At 40.1% G+C, this 19,834-nt stretch overlaps 1 protein-coding gene across 2 annotated transcripts; it reads left to right on the top strand.

Moving 5' to 3' along the window:
• The first annotated feature begins 4,346 nt into the window (after positions 1 to 4,346).
• TCTN1 (tectonic family member 1) lies at positions 4,347 to 19,833 on the top strand. 2 transcript variants are annotated; one of them, XM_049805998.1, is made up of 15 exons: positions 4,347 to 4,566; positions 6,320 to 6,440; positions 8,510 to 8,640; positions 9,388 to 9,554; positions 9,966 to 10,053; positions 10,959 to 11,068; positions 14,129 to 14,149; positions 14,576 to 14,701; positions 15,287 to 15,412; positions 15,785 to 15,869; positions 16,207 to 16,345; positions 16,633 to 16,789; positions 17,801 to 17,926; positions 18,284 to 18,428; positions 19,159 to 19,833. In XM_049805998.1, exons 1-14 carry the CDS (start codon positions 4,398 to 4,400, stop codon positions 18,425 to 18,427), a joined length of 1,710 nt encoding a protein of 569 aa, XP_049661955.1. In that variant the 5' UTR covers positions 4,347 to 4,397; the 3' UTR covers position 18,428; positions 19,159 to 19,833. The 2 variants fall into 2 exon arrangements, with proteins under 2 accessions (XP_049661955.1, XP_049661954.1); XM_049805997.1 differs by having other exon boundaries at positions 19,026 to 19,833.
• Position 19,834: the final 1 nt, after the last annotated feature.

The raw sequence follows: 19,834 nt of genomic DNA, 5'->3' as shown, positions 1-19,834 counted from the left end.
AGCAATAATTTTGTACATGTAAAAGTAATTAAATTATTTGAATCTCAAGTAAATTTTAATTTTAAAAGGGAAAGTCTGTGGTGAAAGTTATATAGTTAAAAATTTAAATTTAACTGAATTATTAAAATAAACTTGGATGACAGAAACTGTTGGAGCAAGTCCACAAAGATGATCAGAGGGCTGGAGCACCTCTCCTATGAAGACAGGCTGAGAGAGTTGGGGTTGTTCAGCCTGGAGAAGAGAAGGCTCTGGGGACACCTTATAGCAGCCTTCCAGTACCTACAGGGGGCCTACAAGAAAGCCAGAGAGGGACTTTTTACAAGGGCATGTCATGACAGGACAAGGGGTAATGGCTTTAAACTGAAAGAGGGTAGATTTAGATTAGCTGTAAGGAAGAAGTTCTTCACTGTGAGGGTGGTGAGGCACTGGAACAGGTTGCCCAGAAAGGTTATGGATGCCCCATCCCTGGAAGTGTTCAAGGCCAGGCTGGATGGGGCTTTGAGCAACCTGGTCTAGTGGAAGGTGTCCCTGCCCATGGCGGGGGGGGTGGAACTAGATGATCTTTAAGGTCCCTTCCACCCCAAACCGTTCTATGATTCTATGAAATATAAGTGGTGCTTTTGCTTAGTCTTAGCATTTCATAAAAGGTATCTGTGTTAGTTTTATTTGTGTTTATAATCAGTTACTTCCCCTGGTTTTACTGTACTCAATGGGACTTAATCCTGCAATGTTTGGATTGCAAATGTCACCCTATAATGCTTAAATGCACATCAAAATCTTGGTGCTTAAAACACAATTAAAATAGTAATACAGTAAATCCATTAACATGTTTTTTAATTGACAGCAATCTGCTCCATCTTAAACTGCTTGAATTTTCATTTTATAGGACCTCCCATATGAGGATCACAGTGCTCTTTTTAATTATTAATTAACTGATGTTGATATGATAAATTAAAATCTCTGTGATGGAGAACATGCATTATTTATTAATGTCCTGATCTTGTCCTACACACTGTGGAGTTTGCTCTTTGGAACCTGCTTCAGAAGTCTAACACAAAGGTGGTTTTTTTGTGGTGGTGGTATTTTTCAAATGGTTTTTCTTACTTGGCTTTCGTCTTGCATTTTTTCTCTGTATGACAAGAGTGGGTTTTTTTTCCTATTTTCGTTACATTTCTTTCTGCAGGGACTTTACTTACTGCATTCTGTTTCTGTGTACATATTCTGGAAAGGCTTCATGACTTTATTGAACTATCACATCCTACAGTTAAGGAATTCAGGGTTAGTCACTTCAACATTAATAAAGAGGAAACTGAAATGACACAACAGCTATGTTCGTCCCATTCTTCTTTTATAGCAGGTATTGGAGATGGGTTTAGATGAACTGTTGCTCTGAGTAAAGCCCTAACTTACTTCTGTAATTAAAAAGAAAAAAAAAAGGTAATGAGAAAAACAGATTAATTACATTATACTTTGCTATTGAACAGTTGCCCAGTTCTATTCTGTTTCAATGGTGGATGCAGTAAGAAGTAATACCTCCTTATTCATCCAGCTCCTGCCCACATCCATTCACGGTGCAATCTGTGCTTGGGAATAGCTTGCAGATTTCAGCAAGGCTTGGTTTTCATCTAGGACTATGGTCCCCTGTGCACCATCAGCTTTGCAAAGTAATTCTGAATGCAAAAAGAATGTATTAAATTATATTTTCCCCTGTGCATTGTCAACAGTCCTTTTTACAGATTTTAAATGCATTAGAAATGTGTAAACTAGCAAGTAGGGGTGCTTTAATATTAATTACCTCATGTCATGACACTGCAGTTGAACAAGAGATACACAAGACAGAATGTGACCAATGATGATAAACAATAAACTAAGCACCACCTCCCCTCCAAGCCTGCAAACTAAATTCCAAGTTTCAAAATTTGCAGGACTTCGAGGTAGGAGAAACATCTTCATCCTTGTTAACTGACTGTATGTAGTGTATGGGAGATTAGTCAAAGAAGTTCAAGGGACTGTAAGCCCCTAAGTCAGCTTTACCCAGAGAGATGTCTGATCTCAAACACATGGCAGTGAAGGAGAGAGCAGCCACGTGCTCAGACTGTTTTGCAGGCTTGCCTCTCCCAGCTGGGACAAGCACCAGAGCAATTAGAAGTCAAACTCCAAAATCTGTTTTACTTTCCCTCAAGCAAAAGGATGTAGAAACTTCACTCACTTAATAGTGACAAGAGTAAAGAGCTTCACTTGCCTTTTAACAGGCAGGAAAATAAGCCTCCTTTACATAGGGGACTGCTCCCTGCCTAAGGCCTCCTTCTTCTTGAAGCTGCAAGACTTCTAACTCTGCTAGCTGTGAACAGGTCTTCAGCTGACTTCAACAACCTATGCCTATCTGCTTTATTAAGCAGGGCCAAAGACACCAGAGTTTTCGGAGTAGTGTACCAGTATCTGTCCTGAACATAGCTACAAATACGCAAATCTCAGTTAGTAAACTGGCAAAGTCAACAGGTTTCTCTGCTGTGGGACAATGAAAGATACTGCTTTTTAAAGATTCCTATGATTTCCTCCAAATATAGACACATACTGTCTTCTATGGCTGCAGCCAGTCCTGGCACAGCCTCAGTGAGAAGCAAGAAGAAGGGGTCCTATGATGCCATTTTACTGTCACTTTTCAAAATGGAAGTGGACTTGGAGTTACTGTTATTCGTCAAGCCTGGAAAAAAACCCAACACTAACAAAAATTTGGAGGCCTTATGAAAAGGAAATGCACAAATGTTTCCAATTGAATAAAAATAATCTCAGAAACAGCAAAGAAACAAAGAGACTAAACACATCAGTTCATTCTCCCCCAAGGAAAAAGGCAAATACAGTAACTTCGGGTTACATTTGTTCTAACAGAAGGAATGCAGAATGGAGACCCAGGTGAGACTATTATTGCACATAAGGCACACAGAGGTCTGAGGGAAAATGGAATACACTGGATTCTCACCTTCACGTCACTGTGTCCTTAGAAGAACAAGGTCTTTCCAAGGCAAAGGATGACTCCAGGACTTTACCACGCAATATGGAGCTATTTCAAATCCATCCTAAGTTACCAGCTCTTTGATAATCTCAAATGAACTTGGTGGCCTTGTACTGCGTGAGGCAGACAATTGTCTTGTGTAACTCAACACCCTTGTGAATAATTGGCTCTCGTGCAGCAGAAGGCAGTGTGAAGAAGTGACAAAGACGCTGTGTGCACTGTGGAATTATTTCAGTTTTCAACAGAAGCTGGAACATCTCCAATGTACTAAATTTGCATGCCGGTGTGAAGTTGTGCCGTTCAGATGTTGTGACTGGCATGGAAGGCAGTCAAGTGTATTAAATGTAAAAAAAGAACGTGGCCTCTTGTGGTCTTAAAGCTTTTGTCAGCTTCCCTTCAAGATGATAAGAATGAACCTGGTCAGAAAATAAGAAGTGCTGTCTAACAACGTACTTGTCAGTTTGATGCAGGAACAAACGTTGTAAAGTTGCTTTTGATCAGATAATGCAGAACACAAACTTCAATTTTAAAAAGTCGTCTCTTGGTTGGAACTGAAGCCTGGATGTTAACATTTGTAAGATAACTATAAGGAACCATGATAATTTAGTCACTCTCTAGGTCAGTTTTGCAAATTAGTATAAAAATACCTGTATATATTGCAAGATTACTAACAAAATCAATTAAGGATTACACGCACTGAGCATTAAGGACCCATGGCATTTTGAAGAGGAGAAAAAAATCAGTAAGACTTTCAAAATTAGTTGAAGAAAAGCAGATTACTAGGAACAAAGTTGCAAAAATATGCTAAACATAGGATTTTATAGCTCACAAGGGGCCATTCCCCACATATGTCATTTGCCTACAGCCTTCCAATAGCATTTTTGCCCAAACCCCACACGCAGCTTACACTTAGGTTGCTTCTTACACCTTAAACCTTGACCTAGTGCCCTTGGCTTGGTACTGAGGGGCTACTGATGCCCAGATCACCGCCGTGCTGGGCTGCTTCTAAAGGGGCTGGGTGGTACAAGCTGACGCCCGAGACGACCATGATAGCAGCCATGAGGCAAGTGGGGCAGCCTCTCAGGAGGCCACGTCCAGCCAAAGGCCCAGCGTGTGGCCTCACCCCAAGTCTCCCTGCACTGAGGGAGGCCGAGGGTGGCGGGAAATGATAGCTAGACACGGCCGCAACGCTGCCTCGCCAGGGACCGACCTCCCCTCGCCGCCCAACATGGCGCCAGGGTGCACCACCTCCTTCCCGTCATGCCTCGCGGCCGCGGACACCCTTGTTTCCCGTGATGCCTCGGGGAGGAACACGCCTTTCCCGTGATGCTCCGCGCTCCCTAGTAACCGCGCCGTTGCTACGGGCGGCCCGGGAGCGGCGGCTATGGCGGCGGCGCTGAGGCTCGGAGCTGTTTTCTTCCTCCTCCTGCCCGGAGCAGCAGCAGAGCCGAGTGTGGAGCTCGCAGCTAGCGCGGCGAGTCCCGCGGCGCCACCGGAGATCCGCGCTGCCGCCCGGGCGCGGACCCGTAGCGGGCCGGCCCCGGTCACGGACGGTGGGTGCCCGGTGGGACGCTGCGGGGCGGGGGCTGCGGCTGCGGGGCACCGGCAGCTCTTCCCGGGCCAAGGGAAGCCCCACTCAAGGCTTCTCTCAGGCTTCTGGTCGTCACTGGGACCTTGGCCCTCCTCCAGCTCCCATTGCAGCCGCCCAGGGCTAGGACAAACCTGCGGGGCAGCTGCCCTGCTTCTCCCTGGGGATTTACCAGGGCTGTGCTGCAGAGCTGCTCTGAGCACCCCTCTCTAGCAGCACCCCACTTCAGCCAAGGCTTGGAGCCTTCTCAGGAAGGCAGGCCCATCAAGCCCTATACGGCCTTTGGGTACTGGGCATGCTGATCCTAGCACACATAGTCCTGTGAGTTGGTGCTGAGGGAGGGCAGGCTCTCCTGCCCACCCAGCACCCTCCTCTGAGCCCACAGGGCAGAGCCTGGCCTTGCAGAGGAGACCCAGGCTCACCCTGTACGTGCTTGGAGATCTCCACTTACACCCTGAGCTGGCTGCGCACACAGTTTGCCCCGAGACTCCAAACTCGGCCTTGGCTCTGCGAATATATAGTGGTGCTATGGCAATATACATCACAAACTTTTGTTACTGTGCTATCAGAAGGTGTTTCCCACTGTCTTCTAATTGGCAGGTATGCTTTTATTTAACTTTTGTTTTCCTAGTGTTGTTGCCATCGGTTCAGCTTCCCTAGATTACTTGCCAAATTAATCCCAGTGCATACCTCCTTAGGAAAAAGAGACTTAAATCCCTGATCTTGGAGACGTAACCTTGCAATCTAATCATCCATGTTTAAACTTCTCTTGTTTACAAGGTGAGTTAAGGATTCCAGTGCTAAACTCAGCCAACAGAACAGTCAGAACTTCAGAGATTCCAGGAAATAGCTGGATACTGTTCAGGTGGTCAGAGAACATCCAGGAGGCCATAGAGAAATGGGCAACACTCAAGTTGAAATAAAAGAAGTGCTAGTTATGAAAATAAGTATTCTTTGAATGTCTTGCCTATGGAGCAGTGGTCTTAATTTTCTTCATTCTGTACTATATTTGACTCTAGATTTATTACAGAACAGCAATTCTTAAAAACAGTTCAGTAGAGTAATATCTGTTCTTTCAATTTATAAACTTGAAAAACTAAGAATGCTTTAAGGAGTTGCCAAATGTATTTTATCAAGACAGTTTACAGTATTGCTAGCAATTACTTTCTGTATTATTACAGTATTTCACAGTATCTAAAGACAGGGAGAAAAAACAATTTCAAAGAAGTCAACTGTGATTATGTTGGTACATCAGGAAAATACATTACTGGACCCTGGGACGTGCTCAATACTTGTAAACTTGCATCTCACTGCTCTATCACAATGTTTCTTTTTTTTTTTTTGTCCCAAATAAGGTGAACAAGCCCATAAGCATACCTTGTTTGTATCTTTTTTTTTTTTCCCCTCTGCAGAGCTGAGTATATTTTCATACCTTCAAAATTCCTATTAAATCAAGTTGCTTTTTTTTGATTTCACAGGGAACACATAATCAGATTTTAGCATGCCCTTGGTTTTTTTATTGTGTTCCAATTAGATTTGCTAAGTAGCAGAAAAGATGACTTTTAAAAATGATTTTAAAAAAAAAAAGCATACATTAATTTGGATATAGACTTTTGACCATTGTCAAAAATAAGGCGGAGTGAAAAATGAAAGTGTTAGGGAACATGCTGTAATGTGCAAAGTTCCAATTCTAATTCTAATTTAAATCTCTCCTCCAGTTGCCAAACTGTGTGTTTGTGATCTGTTGGTGGCACAGTGTGATGTAAATTGCTGCTGTGACCCTGACTGCAGTGCAGCAGATTTCAGTCTCTTCACTACATGCTCAGTTCCTATTGTCACGTAAGTGGATAAATAGCTATATGAAATAAAAAATCCTGTTTTACTTGCTGCATGCATTTGTGAGGGCTCTATCCTCTCCTCTTACCAATTCCTAACCCCCCTCCTCCCTCCCCTCCTAACTCCTGCCTACGCTTTCACCAGTCCTGCCTGCACTAGGCCTGTAAACTTTTGGTCCCAACCAGGCAGAACAGCAAAGTGGCCTCCCATCCCAGTTTCTTATTCACTTACTCCCTCTTTTCTGAACTCGTGCACCTTGCTTTTCTCCTCTTTCACTGTGCTACGGTCTATGGGCTCTTAGGTGGCGATGCTTTCTGTTCGGGGAAGAATAACGCACTTTCAGGCTTTCATCAATATAATGCGGTGTCTGTAAGTTAAGAAAGCTGATACCATGGGACCATCTGGCCACCTCCGTAGGTCATCAGCAATTTATCAGTAACCTCTTTCATTATGGTTTATGATGTCAGGTAGAAACTTGATCAATTCAGGGTTTAATGAAGTAGTGTGAGCATCGTTCTGATCCTAAGTTTTACAAGTCAGCATCCCAACCTGCTGCCTCACTGCCAGTCTGTCAATCTACAAACAGTAAAATGTAACATTAAATCAATAAAGTAATGCCAATAGTTGTTTCTTTGCTATTTAGTTTATCTGAAAACACCTTCACCCAATTTTATCTTCTCAAAAAGGAGTTAAGAAAGCTCACTTCAAAATTGTAATGTAAAAAATCTCTTGGTGACTTCTCAGAACAGTAAGTACAGCTCTTCAACCTACCTTCTGCATAAATTATGCCAGTCTGAACACTGGGGGTTGTTCTTGGTGCTTTGAAATTTGAATTAGCAGTCATCCCAGACTGTGGTTTCTTATTGTTCTTGCACACAATGACTACTGCTACCCATTTATAGATATTAATATATATCAGAAAGGTCTAATCAGCGCCTTCCTGAGTGACAGTTCAATTGTCTCAGGTGACTATTCTGTTTTTGTCAATTAGAAATGCATAAAATGAAGTTGTGTTTCTTTCCCCAAATTCTTTTGTGTAAAATGTTCGTTTTGCATGAAAATCCATGGGATTTTCAATGACTGCAAGTATTGTGAATCTCATTTACACATCTAGATTTATATACATGTATGCAGTTAGTTACTGAAAGGGTTTGATCAGATGTGAGAGGCTATGTGGTCTCTGAAACAATGGGGGAAGGGTGTTTGATTTATGACATGATCCTACTAACAAATGGTTCACCTCATGGAAAAGTTCAACTCCATGCTTAAGACATTTCTAAAAGTCATTTCACTTCTTCAATATCTGTCCTTGACTGCTTTAACCCTGCCTAAGTACCAGTTTCACAGGGACCATCATCTTGTATTTCTAGCATGTAGGACACACCAGTACTCTTCAGGCTCTGAAGTGGCACATTTGCTGTGCAGCCTACTGCAGTTCTGAGCTGGTGTTGATGAACCCACAGCACAAATAACTTTTCTAGATTGGATGGGTTATTTCACCTGCCCGTTTCTCACTATGCCATTTCTTCTACGTGCCTCTCAAGCAGGACTTTTTCTTGCTCTCCCACCCCCAAAGTGAATATTATTCCAATATTCATGAAACTGACCTTTTTTCTGGTCTACATGCCATCATGTTACCCTGTAAAGGTCATACTTCCCACTTGTGTTGTATAAATAAAAGTGCTTCTGAGCCCCGTATAGCCTGTGGTGCACCCTCCATTTGTGGTGTCTCACACCATCTGGATCCCATCCAACCTGTCATTTTAGCTCTAATATTATTATTGTCAGGATCTTCCCTTTGCCCTGGTCTGTCTCTTATCTTTCTTCATGTTGCTGCTCACACAGTTTCCTCTGCTAGATAAAATAAGTTGGAGAATTCTTTTATTTATTACTAAGCACACAGCATAAAACAATATAACCTTCTAAGGAGGCACACTTACTATACTAATTGTGTTAAAAAGAGTTATCTCTTTAGTGCTATTTTGATGCTGCCTCAATACATGAAGAGAACTGTACAATATGGTCAATACTAACTTCTAGTGGATCACTGATTTTATTATCATTGTTTGCAGAGGTGACAGCCATCTTTGTAGTCAGAAAGCTGCTATATATTCACTTGATGTTGAAGCAGACCCACCAGAAAGGATATTTAAATTAATTGACCAAGTCAATCCCAGTGTTTTCTGCATTCATGCTACAAATTGTAAGTAGAGTTGTTGCCAATATTAAGCACTGTGCTGTTATTTTTATAAACTCTTTAGGTACCAGAAACAGAGTAAAATTAAAAGTAACCTGTCAGAAAACTGGTTATTCTGTATGCTCACAGTCTGTATGTTGTAATCTTTTCACTTGTGAAACTATGGAATTAAAACATCTCTTACTCTCTTAGTCGTCTTTGCTGGGAATTTTTTTTTTTTTTTTAAAGAATTTAGCATCCTCAATAAATCACATTTAAAGTTGTTTCATGGAAAACTGACTCCTTCCCAATCTGTTACTGTATCTATGTAATAGTCACCAGTAGTACAAATCCTTTATGCCCAACTTTGAAGTGACTTGCAGGGAAGTAAGAAGTGATCAGTACTATGTCCTCTTAATTTAATTATGACTGTGTAGTAGTCGTCTGAATACTTAGTATGGAAACTGTAGACACTAATTGGCATGTCTTTGTTTTGGAACATATGCTGTTAGAAAACATGATTTTGAAAGGAAGGGACTTACCTCTTTCCTTAATTTTAAGTTTGTGCTTTCATGGATCTGGGTGAAATGATGAATTAAGATACTGCGTAGCTTTTTTCTTAAAGAAAAGAGAAAGCTTTTCTTAAATAAAAGTTGCATTGATATTTTTCTGTAACTGAATATTCAACAGCTCCAGATGGAAAAACTGTTACTAAATACTGTTTCTGTTTCGTTTATCCTAGAAGTTATCTCATTCTTTAAAATGTTTTGACAGATAAACAAGCACTGTCCTTCAGTTCCCCTGAAATGCCTGCTTCCGAAAATTTTGATCAGTTGCTTAAACAGTTTGGAAATCCTTCCTTCAGTGCTGAGCCTGACAGCTGGAATATGAACACAGATGCTCCAAATCCTTCTGATGCAAATGAAACTTACAGATACAAGGTAAATAATTTTCTGATTCAATTAGTATTAGATTGTTCCATAAAAGCACAAGTGAGCATTGTTTGCATCTGCTTTTAAAAAAAATGCAGTTCTTCTGGAAAAGACAAACTTTATTTTGGTCTTTAAATACAGAAATGTAAAAACAAGTGGTGTAGCATTTTGTGTTAGCTTACTTAAAAAGTGAACTAGATTTAAGTACTTTGAAAAATAAGTAACTGTTTTGCAATTGTAAACATAGAGCTGTTAGCAGTGGCTTAAGAATTGATGCACAAAGTAGTACACAGTATTGACAGAGATAGTGGAAATAAGTACTTCTTTTATTCAGATTTATTGTTAATAATACAAATGCTTTAAAATTTTCCATGAACTGAAACACACCTATATACTTGAATACGTTGTTTTATTTGGCAGTATGGTGTTCCTATACAGACAGTGGATGCATTTCTAAGACTACCTAGTCCTGTTGTCTCCTCTTGGTGCTCTGATGCGAATCCTGCAGGTTAGAAAATGCATTTGAATTCCAATTTATTTGCTGTAGAGTATTCTGCTCTGACTTGAGCTTAATCAGTCAGTAAATTGGCACACATACAAATGCAGAATCAGATGAAGATTCATGAACAAATGTTTTTCAAATAGCTTCTGTTTCTCTGGGGTTTTTTTAGACATAGATTGGAATTTGCATTGCATCTATATTAAACATTGGAAGTTAGATATGTAAATCCTGGAGAGTCTTGTTAGTGGTTTGTTTATCCAACAATAAGACATCCTATTTGGCATAATTGATTTAATAAAATAGTATAATGGTGGCACCATGAGGGAAGAGGCAAAGCAAGACCTAACTGGGCAACCTTTGTAAGATGTCCCTCTGGTATAATGAGGTTCCTTTCACAGCCTGAATGCAAGTCAAGTGAGACTTGCAGGCTTGAGCCCTACATTTTAACCTTTCACACAGTTTCCTGAAAATCTGCAGAGGGGGAGGGAAGAAAAAAAAAACAAACAAAAAAACAAACCAAAAAGAAGCCACAACCAAATACACACACCTCCATTTTTGAAAACTCACTGTTATTTCTAAATATGGTATAATAACAATCATGGTGATGACCATAGGAAAAGGGAAGTCTCTTGTGAAAGAAAAAAAATATCTTCTGAGATCTCAAAAAACGAAATCATAAATCTTCTAGCTTTTATTAAGCTTCTATTGTTAAGAAGTAATGTTTTGTCTTATAGAGGTTTTGGAGAATCTAAGAAAGTATCATTCTTTATAGCTCACGTAAAACCTTATCTGCAAGAGAAACTGTTTACTTCTGCTTTGCTTTTACTTGAGGTTTTTATGTTGTTTTTTATTTCTGCTTTTCATAATTACTCTTTAATTTCATTTGGTAATACTTTGTGACTTTTTTCCAGGGTTTTTAGTAAACCAGGCTACAAAATGCACTAGATCAGTAAGTGTGGAAAAATGTGGCAACATTCAAGCAGTTAGCATGCTGTTCTATATCAACTCTAGCATTTTAGCAGTAAGTATGATTTGAAACAGTCATATAGCTGACCATTGATATGAGGTATCTTTTTGCATCTCCAGAATTAAGCAACTTCTGTTTACTAAAGGATATGGTGTTTTATTTGGATTTTTGAATTGTGGGTTGGGAAAAAAATATCTCCCTATGCAACAGACTTTTATACAGAAAACCTTTGGAAATGTTTTTACTTCAAGCTTCCGTAACAGAAGCATTTACTATTCTCTGCTTAGTCAACAAAAATAATGGTCTTGAAGAGACAAGCTTGTGTCACTGAGCTAGCGCTTACTGTAATGGTAGCAGTTTTATGCTTTTGTGCATGTTCAAGCTTTTCCAAGAAGCCTATTACAAGACTGCATAATTCTAAGAAGTCTGGGGTTTAAAGATCTGGTAAACCTTTGTGTTTAAAGAAGAACCTCTAAGGTTTAATCCTCTGCATATATACCTTTCTTACAAGCCTCAGTTTTTAATAGTGAGGCATTGCACATGCATGCTAAGCCTTCCTTACACTCCTCAATGAGCATGACCTTTTACCCCACCGAGAGCAAATTTGTTTGTATCCAGCCTATTACCAAATCCAGTCTGTGGTTATTTTTCACAGCTAAGATTACTTTTTCATTCCTTTTTGAACTGGAGGATGATGTCTTATGTATAAATAAATCCCCTTTACAGATAGCGAGGAAGACAAAGAAATCACGCATGCAAAATTGAAACTTAAATACATAATACCTTAACCTGATAGTTCCTTCCAGAAGCTGAAGGTCATCAAGAAACACCATACTCTCCCCCATTAAAATGTTTTTAATTTATATAATTATTTAAATTAATTTAATTAGTACTCATCAATGACTGACTGCTTAAAGACCCCTTCCAGTGTCCTCACAGATTCCAAAGCTATCTACAGTGAAGAAAAACCCATTAAGTAGTTCATATTCTCACAGGTGGGATCATTCTCTTGATCTTTGAGGACCTCATTGAAATCAGCAAAGGATTCCTCACAGATGTTAGCTTTTGATCATTCCACTGTGGAAGAGGTGGAGAGAACTCTGTCTCAGAAGGGCTTAGAGTGTTTCCGTGTGCACCTGGAATTAGAGTTCTTGGCAGCTGCAGAACCAGAAAAGAAAAAGCATGCCTCAGGACAGGCTTCAAGCAGCTGAATATTTTTTAATTAAAAAATGAATTCCCCTTCCTCGCTAGAACAGTACATTACACATTACCCGTGTGCTGCTTGCCAATTACAATGGCCCAGTTTAGGAGAGGTCAGATTTCTGTCCAAAGTACATTGGACGTTCAGGAAGGATCAGATGCAAGAACTGGAGAAGGCTGAGTAGATGCTAGAGATGGTCTGTAGGAAGTTCCCCCTCCCAAAGGGAGCTGAAAATGGGATGTGACAATAGAAAAGTGACTTGGTATTGGGGACACGATGGTCACAGGGCGGAGCAGGGAGCCTTTCTGGTGCCAGCAGGTGGAGCTGCTGGCAAAAGAAATAGCAAAACACATCAGCCCAGGGAGGCTTGCTGGGAGCCCGGGGGAAGAGGACTAGTACAGCAGTTCCTTCAGGAAAACCCCATCATTATGAGCCCATACTCACTGCCAGGCTGGGCAGTTTGAGTGATATGAAGGTCTTGGTAATTGTTGCAGTTAATATCTGCTCTCTACCCTGCTCTGTCCAGCAAAGCCAAGGACCATTGGGGATGCTTGGAACCCCCTACCAAGATAGTCATAACGTGATGCTTCACACCACAGTTGGCGTGTACTGTGTAGCTGCCAAAGCAATGCGCTGCTGCCTGCTCGTGCTTGCCTCCCTGGCTGGTGGGAAGATGAATCAGTGAGAGGTAGCAGCAAGGCTGGAGTGCTGTCTGCCAGTGACCTTCAGAAACAATCCATCACCCCAGTCACAGATAAATAGAATTTTAGGAGTGGTGATTGTTCCCTCTACCCTAGTCAGAAACATTGTGCTTCCTTGAAGGACGAGTCTAATCTTTACAAGCACTTTTATTCATACAGCTGATTTTGATGGCTGAGCTGTACCTCAGGATGCTGCTATAAATAAGTGACAGCATGTGACAGACTTTACCTGCACCACTTTCAGGCCTGCAGCTCATAGGAATGTGTTCTCTGCCATGTCATTAGGTGGGCAGACTGGCCTCTGTATCTTGTCATAATTCTGCAGAACTTGCATCATGCTCAGAGTCCAATTTTTGGTTCCTTCCCAAAGATGTCAATCAAACACTCATTGGGAAGTCACAAAAATAAAACTTTAGACAAAATGGTGCTCTATGTGAGTATTTTGCAGGTCTGAGTGATGACCTTGGTCTGACATTTCTGCCTTTCCATGAAAATTTGGTGGAAAATTTTCCAGTGGGGCAACTGTGCCTATCCACGTGCTATATAACAAGAGGGATACTTGCGTCTCATTTCTTTGTTTAGAGACGATGAAATTGTGGACTCATTACCATCAGAACGGGACAACAAAAGCTCTTCATATCTTTGGGTACAAACAGCCTGGCAGACTTCCTAAACTGGCAGACTATGAATAGTTACAAGTGGTTTTGCATGGATCTGCAATAGGAACAATGTTCTCTGATGCCCTCAATAGGTCAAACACTATGATGCACAGCAACAGTCATGCCAAACTGAGATGCCGTTTTCAGGCCACTTTTCTAATGCGAGTAATCTTTTTCAGTGTTTCTTAGTTCTGAGTTGCAAATAGAGTGTCCAAGTGAGACACTAGATTCATCTACTACTTATTGAATCTACTGTATATTTATTGGGAACGTAGCCTAAGCTAGGCCTGATGGAAAACTGATGGAAGTCACTAAGAAATTTTCCAGTTACTGTCAGGGGAAGAAGAGGATTGGACTATAAGACTTTTGCCTACTATTTTCACACTACCTGGATACTGTAGTGTATATTCAATCACTTCCACAATGAAAAAATTACTGTAATGCTAGAGTTAAATAGGCAAAGCAGTTAAGCTTTAACTGCTTTACTTAACTGCTACTTGTAATAGGTCATACCTTTGCTGCTGTTTGAATTTGTTCTTTTATTCTTCTTTAGGTGCCCAAATCAAGTCAGATGGTAAGTATCCTTCTAACTTAGTTGGAACAGCTGGGGGCAAGATTATTACTCAGTTACAGTCAGTGGGAGTTTTTCACTGACTTCATCAGAACAGGGACTTCATCCTTAATCTTTAAATTTAAAAATTTCTGTAATTTTCTATTGGTAATGATACTGAGCAACTCCAAGATAATAGGCTACCTGCAAACATTTAAGCCTGACGCATTCCCCCCCCCCAACTCCAGACTCTCTTAGCTAACTGTAGTTACTTAAAAATAGAACTTTTTGTTGAACTTCAGCAATACACCTAACATAGCCGTTGTTCAGAGGATTATTGACTGCTCTCCCTGTGGAACAGAACCCTGAACAGTCACAAATATGATGATACAGAAAAAGCCAAAAATAATTACAGACAATATTCAGAAATGATATGAATTTGTTTTTCAGGTTAACATTACTGTCCAGTCCATAGTTGTCCAGTCTCTGAATGGAATGCGGACTTTACTTAATGGTAGCGATGTCCTCAGGCTCCCTTTGATTTTGGATGAACTGTGTATAAATATAGTTCTTGGGGTAGGTATGACTTCTTTTCCTCCTCATGTTTGATGGAAAGCCTGTATGCATCAAATCACTTCTGATTCACAAGTTGCAAAGATGTGAGAAAGGCCTTGCACAATTTCCATATATTGTGACATCTCCAAAGTAAATGCAACAGGAGAAGAACTGACTTTGGGATAAAAGAGAATGTTTTGCAACAGAATAATAACTATATGCAACATAACATGGAGACAGGATAAAATCCTTTTCTATTAGTACTGTGTATATATGACATAACAGACAATAACATGAGTTTAGAATCTACATTATGCTTGGGAGAAGATGACTTCATGCACAGTGGTGGTAGAGACAGAAGAATACACAGTACACATCATCTCATCTTTCCATCTTAAATAGATGAACATTGGGCTTATGCTTAGATTAAGAAGTCAGTTTTGAAGAGGCTTGCGCCTATAGAGGATATAGTGTATCTCTACCATGTAGTTGAGTGTTTCTCAAGGAAAGAAGAAAGAAAACAATCCTTACGTAGTTTTAAATTCCATTTTTCTAGTTTCATACTCTTATGTATTTGTTCTAATATCTAAAATGTTTAATTTTCAGGTGAGTTATCACATTACATACACAGATGCAGGAGAAATAATAGAATCAGCTGCTTCTTTTGTCTTGGGGGCAATTAACAAAGAAGTACTTTCAATACAGCAGAGCTTTGAAATCAGCTTTACTCAGGTAACTGCTAGAGATGTTACGGATGACTTGTTGAAAGACATTTAATTACAAAACTTATTAAACTTGAATCAGAACAATTGTTAGCAGCAAGGTAAAATGTAACTTGCCCTGGATACACAAATGAGGCAGCTTTTCAGAACTGGGCAATAAAGGTCTCCAAAGTCTGTTTTTCACATTTAGAAGAGTCACCTTGTGACTGTGTATCCAGTGAAAGCAAAGCCAGCTCTGTTAGAGAGCTGTTATAATCTTACAGAGCAGCCTTAATTACTATCATTGTTTAAGGCAGTTAATCCTAAAATAGGTGAAATACTTCTGTGTTTTCCAACTATTTCAGTGCAGGATATTAACTAATACTGTACATCTGCATTGTAGGTAAATACAAAGCCAGTTCCTCTCAGTGGTAATCCTGGTTACGTTGTTGGACTGCCCATAAGAGCAGGCTTCCGGCCACAAGGATATCCTTTCCCTGTTGAAATTTTGTTTGCAGCACTTGTTCTGGTCCATCTTCATAAACACTTTCTAGCATGGACATCTATAAAATATATCTGTTCTTTACCAAAAGTAAAAGTGTACTTTTTTGGCTACATTTTAGAAGTAGTGAGTGACTTGGTCCTGACTGCAATCTCCTGGGACTTTTTAGTGAGGTAGATTTAGACCTTCATTGTACACTCTAGTGCTTCTTCACAGTCTTAAGCTATTATAGCATTTTCAGATATGTTTTAAGGATATGATTAAGGATTCTTTCTTCATGATATACATCAAGCATTGAACTTTCCTTTAACTGTGTGTTACATCTGGCATCATTCAGAATACTAACAAATACAGTCAACTTACCATTCTGCAAAGTACGTCCAACCAGGATTGTCTGGCAGCACAGGGAACCAGAACCCCAATATTATTTGGTTATAACATGATATCAGGCTGTAAGTTACGGTAAGAGGATTTTTTTTTAGTGCTTTTAACCCTCTGACAACCCTTTCCATTAGGATCTGTTCAGGTCCTGGGACATTTACACAGCTGTAGGAGTATTGGGAATGGAGAGTTTAATTATTAAAAATGTCATTTAATTAAAAATGGTCTTTCTCTTGAAAAGAATGTGTACATTAGCAACGGTAGCCAGAAGGCTTGAACAGTGCATGAGAGGAAGGAGAAATTATTACTGTGCCAAACCAATGGATTTTGCTTTAACTCTTTTTTTTTTTTTTTTTCCCCCCTGGAAGAATTACAGCAGATATGAAATGCCAGCCCTTGACTCAGACCCTCCTAGATTTACTGAAGGGACAAAGCTTTCCTGAATATGTGGCCTCATTTGGAAATTCTCAAGCCCAGGATGTGCTCGACTGGGTGCCAATAACTCACCTCCACACCTCAGAACAGGTGAAAGTTACACCACTACCACCACTCTCTTCACTCTCACTGTCCTCTCTCCCAAGATCTGTACCTGTACTGCAGCATCAGCTTAGGCTTCCTATACCTATAGGGAAAAAAAATTCAGAAACAAACTGGAGGAAAGTCCTCCTGGAATATTAAAACCCAAGGGTTTTCACTCTTGCTGTGAGGACAGAATTTACTTTTAATCAGGCTGGTATCCAGGCATCTCAGTTATGGATCAGGACAACACGTTAGGTACAAACCCACCCAGTTCTAGCCACAATTTAGTCTCTTGCTCTTTAGATGGAATGAAGCATGCAACTGGTAAGGTTGAAAGAGTGAAGTAACAGAATCAGTGTTTCTACTTGGTCCTTTTACACCAGGTGAGTAAGATAGCAAGAATCCTTTAAAGCACAGAAATCACGAGCCAAACAACACATTTATTCACAACTTCTGACTAGCCCTTCTCTTCCTGATGCAGTGCAGTCCCTGCTATTGGTGGTAGGCGGTGCTGCTTGGCACATGCTGAATGACAGCACCCCCTCAATGACAGCTTGTATATAGGTTTCTTGCATGTTTTTGCAACTAAACAGTGAATTATTTTTGTAACCAGAAACCTGACAGTACCTAAAAATAATTAAGATTGTAGGCTTCAAAATTCTGCCCTGGCAGAGTTAAGGAGGATTTTCTACTGTCCCAGCAGTATTGCTGAAATAAGTCTTCCTACTAAAAAGAGCCAGCTCAGCGCTATCACTAAGAGCCAAAGTCCTGCCTGAAGTGCAGTTACAGAGTCGGTTTGTCAGCTATGGAGAAACTGCAGGGACAGGCCTGAGCCAAGGCTGCAAGCACCTGTGCTGCCTGCACAGGCTGCAGTCCAGGGCGCAGGCATGGCACAGTTGTTCTGATAACCACCTGGAGTGAGCTTTCTGGGGGCATTCTGCCAGTTTAATAAGATGAATAATTAATGTGGTCACTCTTGTACAGTCAGACAATGAGAGAATTTATAACACTTTTCAGGGCTCATGCCAAATACCAGTATCTCTTGAAATAGAAGTGAAGTGGACTAAATATGGATCCCTAGCCAATCCACAAGCCAGAATAGTGAATGTTACAGCAACAGTCACTACCGCCACAGCAAAGCAGGTATGTAATCAAATTATAGGATTTAAGATTAAAAAAAATGGTTTGTTTTGCTTAGGTATCAGCTGTGCGACAGTGACCCAGTTAATCTCTTTAGATAAAGGTAACACTTCATATTAGAATGTATTGCACACAACAGTTTCTTTTCCAACTCAAACACAACTGTGGGCTGCTTGCCAAAACACACTTCAGTAAAAATCTATACATCATTCATGAAAAGAAATGTAAAACTGTATATGAAAAAAACCAAAAACCCCAACACCTTACTACAAATAACAGTTGAAAATATAACCCAGTCCAAACAAAGTAGTCATACAAACTGAAGACTGAAGCTAATGACCATTTGTATTTTCATTGCAGCTTCCCTTGGGAAGAGAAAGGACTATTCCTATAATAAGTTCTGTTGTTTTCACTGATATTTCTTCACCTGCAGAGCCAGGCTATAAAGCTTGGCCCACCATTAATGCCAAGTTACCCTTTGATTTTTTCTTTCCATTTGTCTAAGGTAAGTATGCATTAAAAAAAAAAAAAAGGCATATTTCTACTTTCTCTGATTTTTAGTCCATTTCCTAACAAAGTGAGGTTTATCCAGTCACTGTGATGGGCCATCAGTTTCTTCCAAATTGTAGACACACTGGGTTAGAATTGGCCAAGAGAGAAAGCATAAGCCCATGTGAGGGTTCTCAAAAGCTTTAGGGCAGAAAAAGCCCACATTAATTGGAAAGTTCCCAATTATGCCTCTGCTGAGAGGAAAAAAAGTTTGCAGCATGAAGTTGATGGTGGCTCTAGCCGGTCAGTCAGCACATGTACAGCCACCAGCCTTCCAGCACATTGGATGCTCTAAACTAGCACTAGTCTGAGCTGTCTGCCTAGCAGTGTGGAGGCAGAAAGGGAAGGGAAGAGCACAGGGACACAGTACAGCTCCATAGGAAACTAGGTTTCATTATTCTGTGAAAAGCAGAGCTAAATTGTTAATTAAAGTAATCATGTGCTATTAGATAAGGCCTCTGCTTTATCTGTTTTCATAGATGAATAAGCCACCTATTTCTAGCTATTCTTCCTAAACCACTAATTAATTACCATTCTTTAAAAATCCGAACAGTTAAGTGATGCTTTCAGAAAAGCTCAATGACCCTTCCAGCTGACTCTGGCTGAAATCAATTGGAGATGCCTGCTACAGTCAACACCTTTCAAAATTCCCACTTATTGAATCTTACTCTTCCGCTATAAAATAGTCTCTCCACAGGGACCTACTAGTACCTGAGAGTTCACGTTGTGCTCAAACACCAGCCTGGTCCTTTAGAATATGCTTTCTAATGGCTTTTCTGGAGTCTAACTGTTCCCAGCAGTCCACTCACCTACAGCTGTTCTTATATATTCTAATTCTTTAATGTGTTGATTTATGAGCTGTGGAAACAAAGAACTTTATAGCCCAGCAGTCTGCAAATGAACACTTAAAATGGAAGAAGAGATGAGAGAATGCAGTATCTGAACTCAAATCTGATGTTGAGAACAAGGCATTGTTTGACGTAAGATAGCACGTTTGCCTCTATTTTGGTGCTGATTTGATTGTCAACTAAAGGAGCAGTATGTTGGCATTTTTGAAATGAATGTTATATAAATAACAAAGTGGCACAAGCAGCAACAGAAATGAGGAAACTACCAACACTATGAAAAGAATGGTTGGCAAAGAAGAGATATACTAATGATGAACAGTCAGCTTGTAGAGAAGAAAAGACCTCTTCAGGCTGGGTTCTTATCATTTGTACTGCAAGTTTCTACAATATGTTGCAAACAAAGAACATTATCACAGAAAAATGAAATTATTTAAAATAAGTGGTACTTCCAGGGATTGTATAGCTTGTGAAGATGTGTCTTTATTAAATTATTTTGTAGTTTTGACTGTACAAC

Source organism: Accipiter gentilis, chromosome 7 (assembly GCF_929443795.1).
Source record: "Accipiter gentilis chromosome 7, bAccGen1.1, whole genome shotgun sequence".
Taxonomy (NCBI): Eukaryota; Metazoa; Chordata; class Aves; order Accipitriformes; family Accipitridae; genus Astur; species Astur gentilis.
Note: the sequence above shows the minus strand (reverse complement) of the source record. Positions and strands in the feature narration are given on the sequence as shown.

Coding starts and splice junctions, on each gene's coding strand:
- TCTN1 (XM_049805998.1), top strand. CDS start 4,398: ATGGCGGCGGCGCTGAGGCTCGGAGCTGTTTTCTTCCTCCTCCTGCCC. Junction 14,702..15,286: donor GTATAAATATAGTTCTTGGG/GTAGGTATGACT, acceptor TTTAATTTTCAG/GTGAGTTATCACATTACATA. Junction 15,870..16,206: donor AGGCTTCCGGCCACAAGGAT/ATCCTTTCCCTG, acceptor TGTGTGTTACAT/CTGGCATCATTCAGAATACT.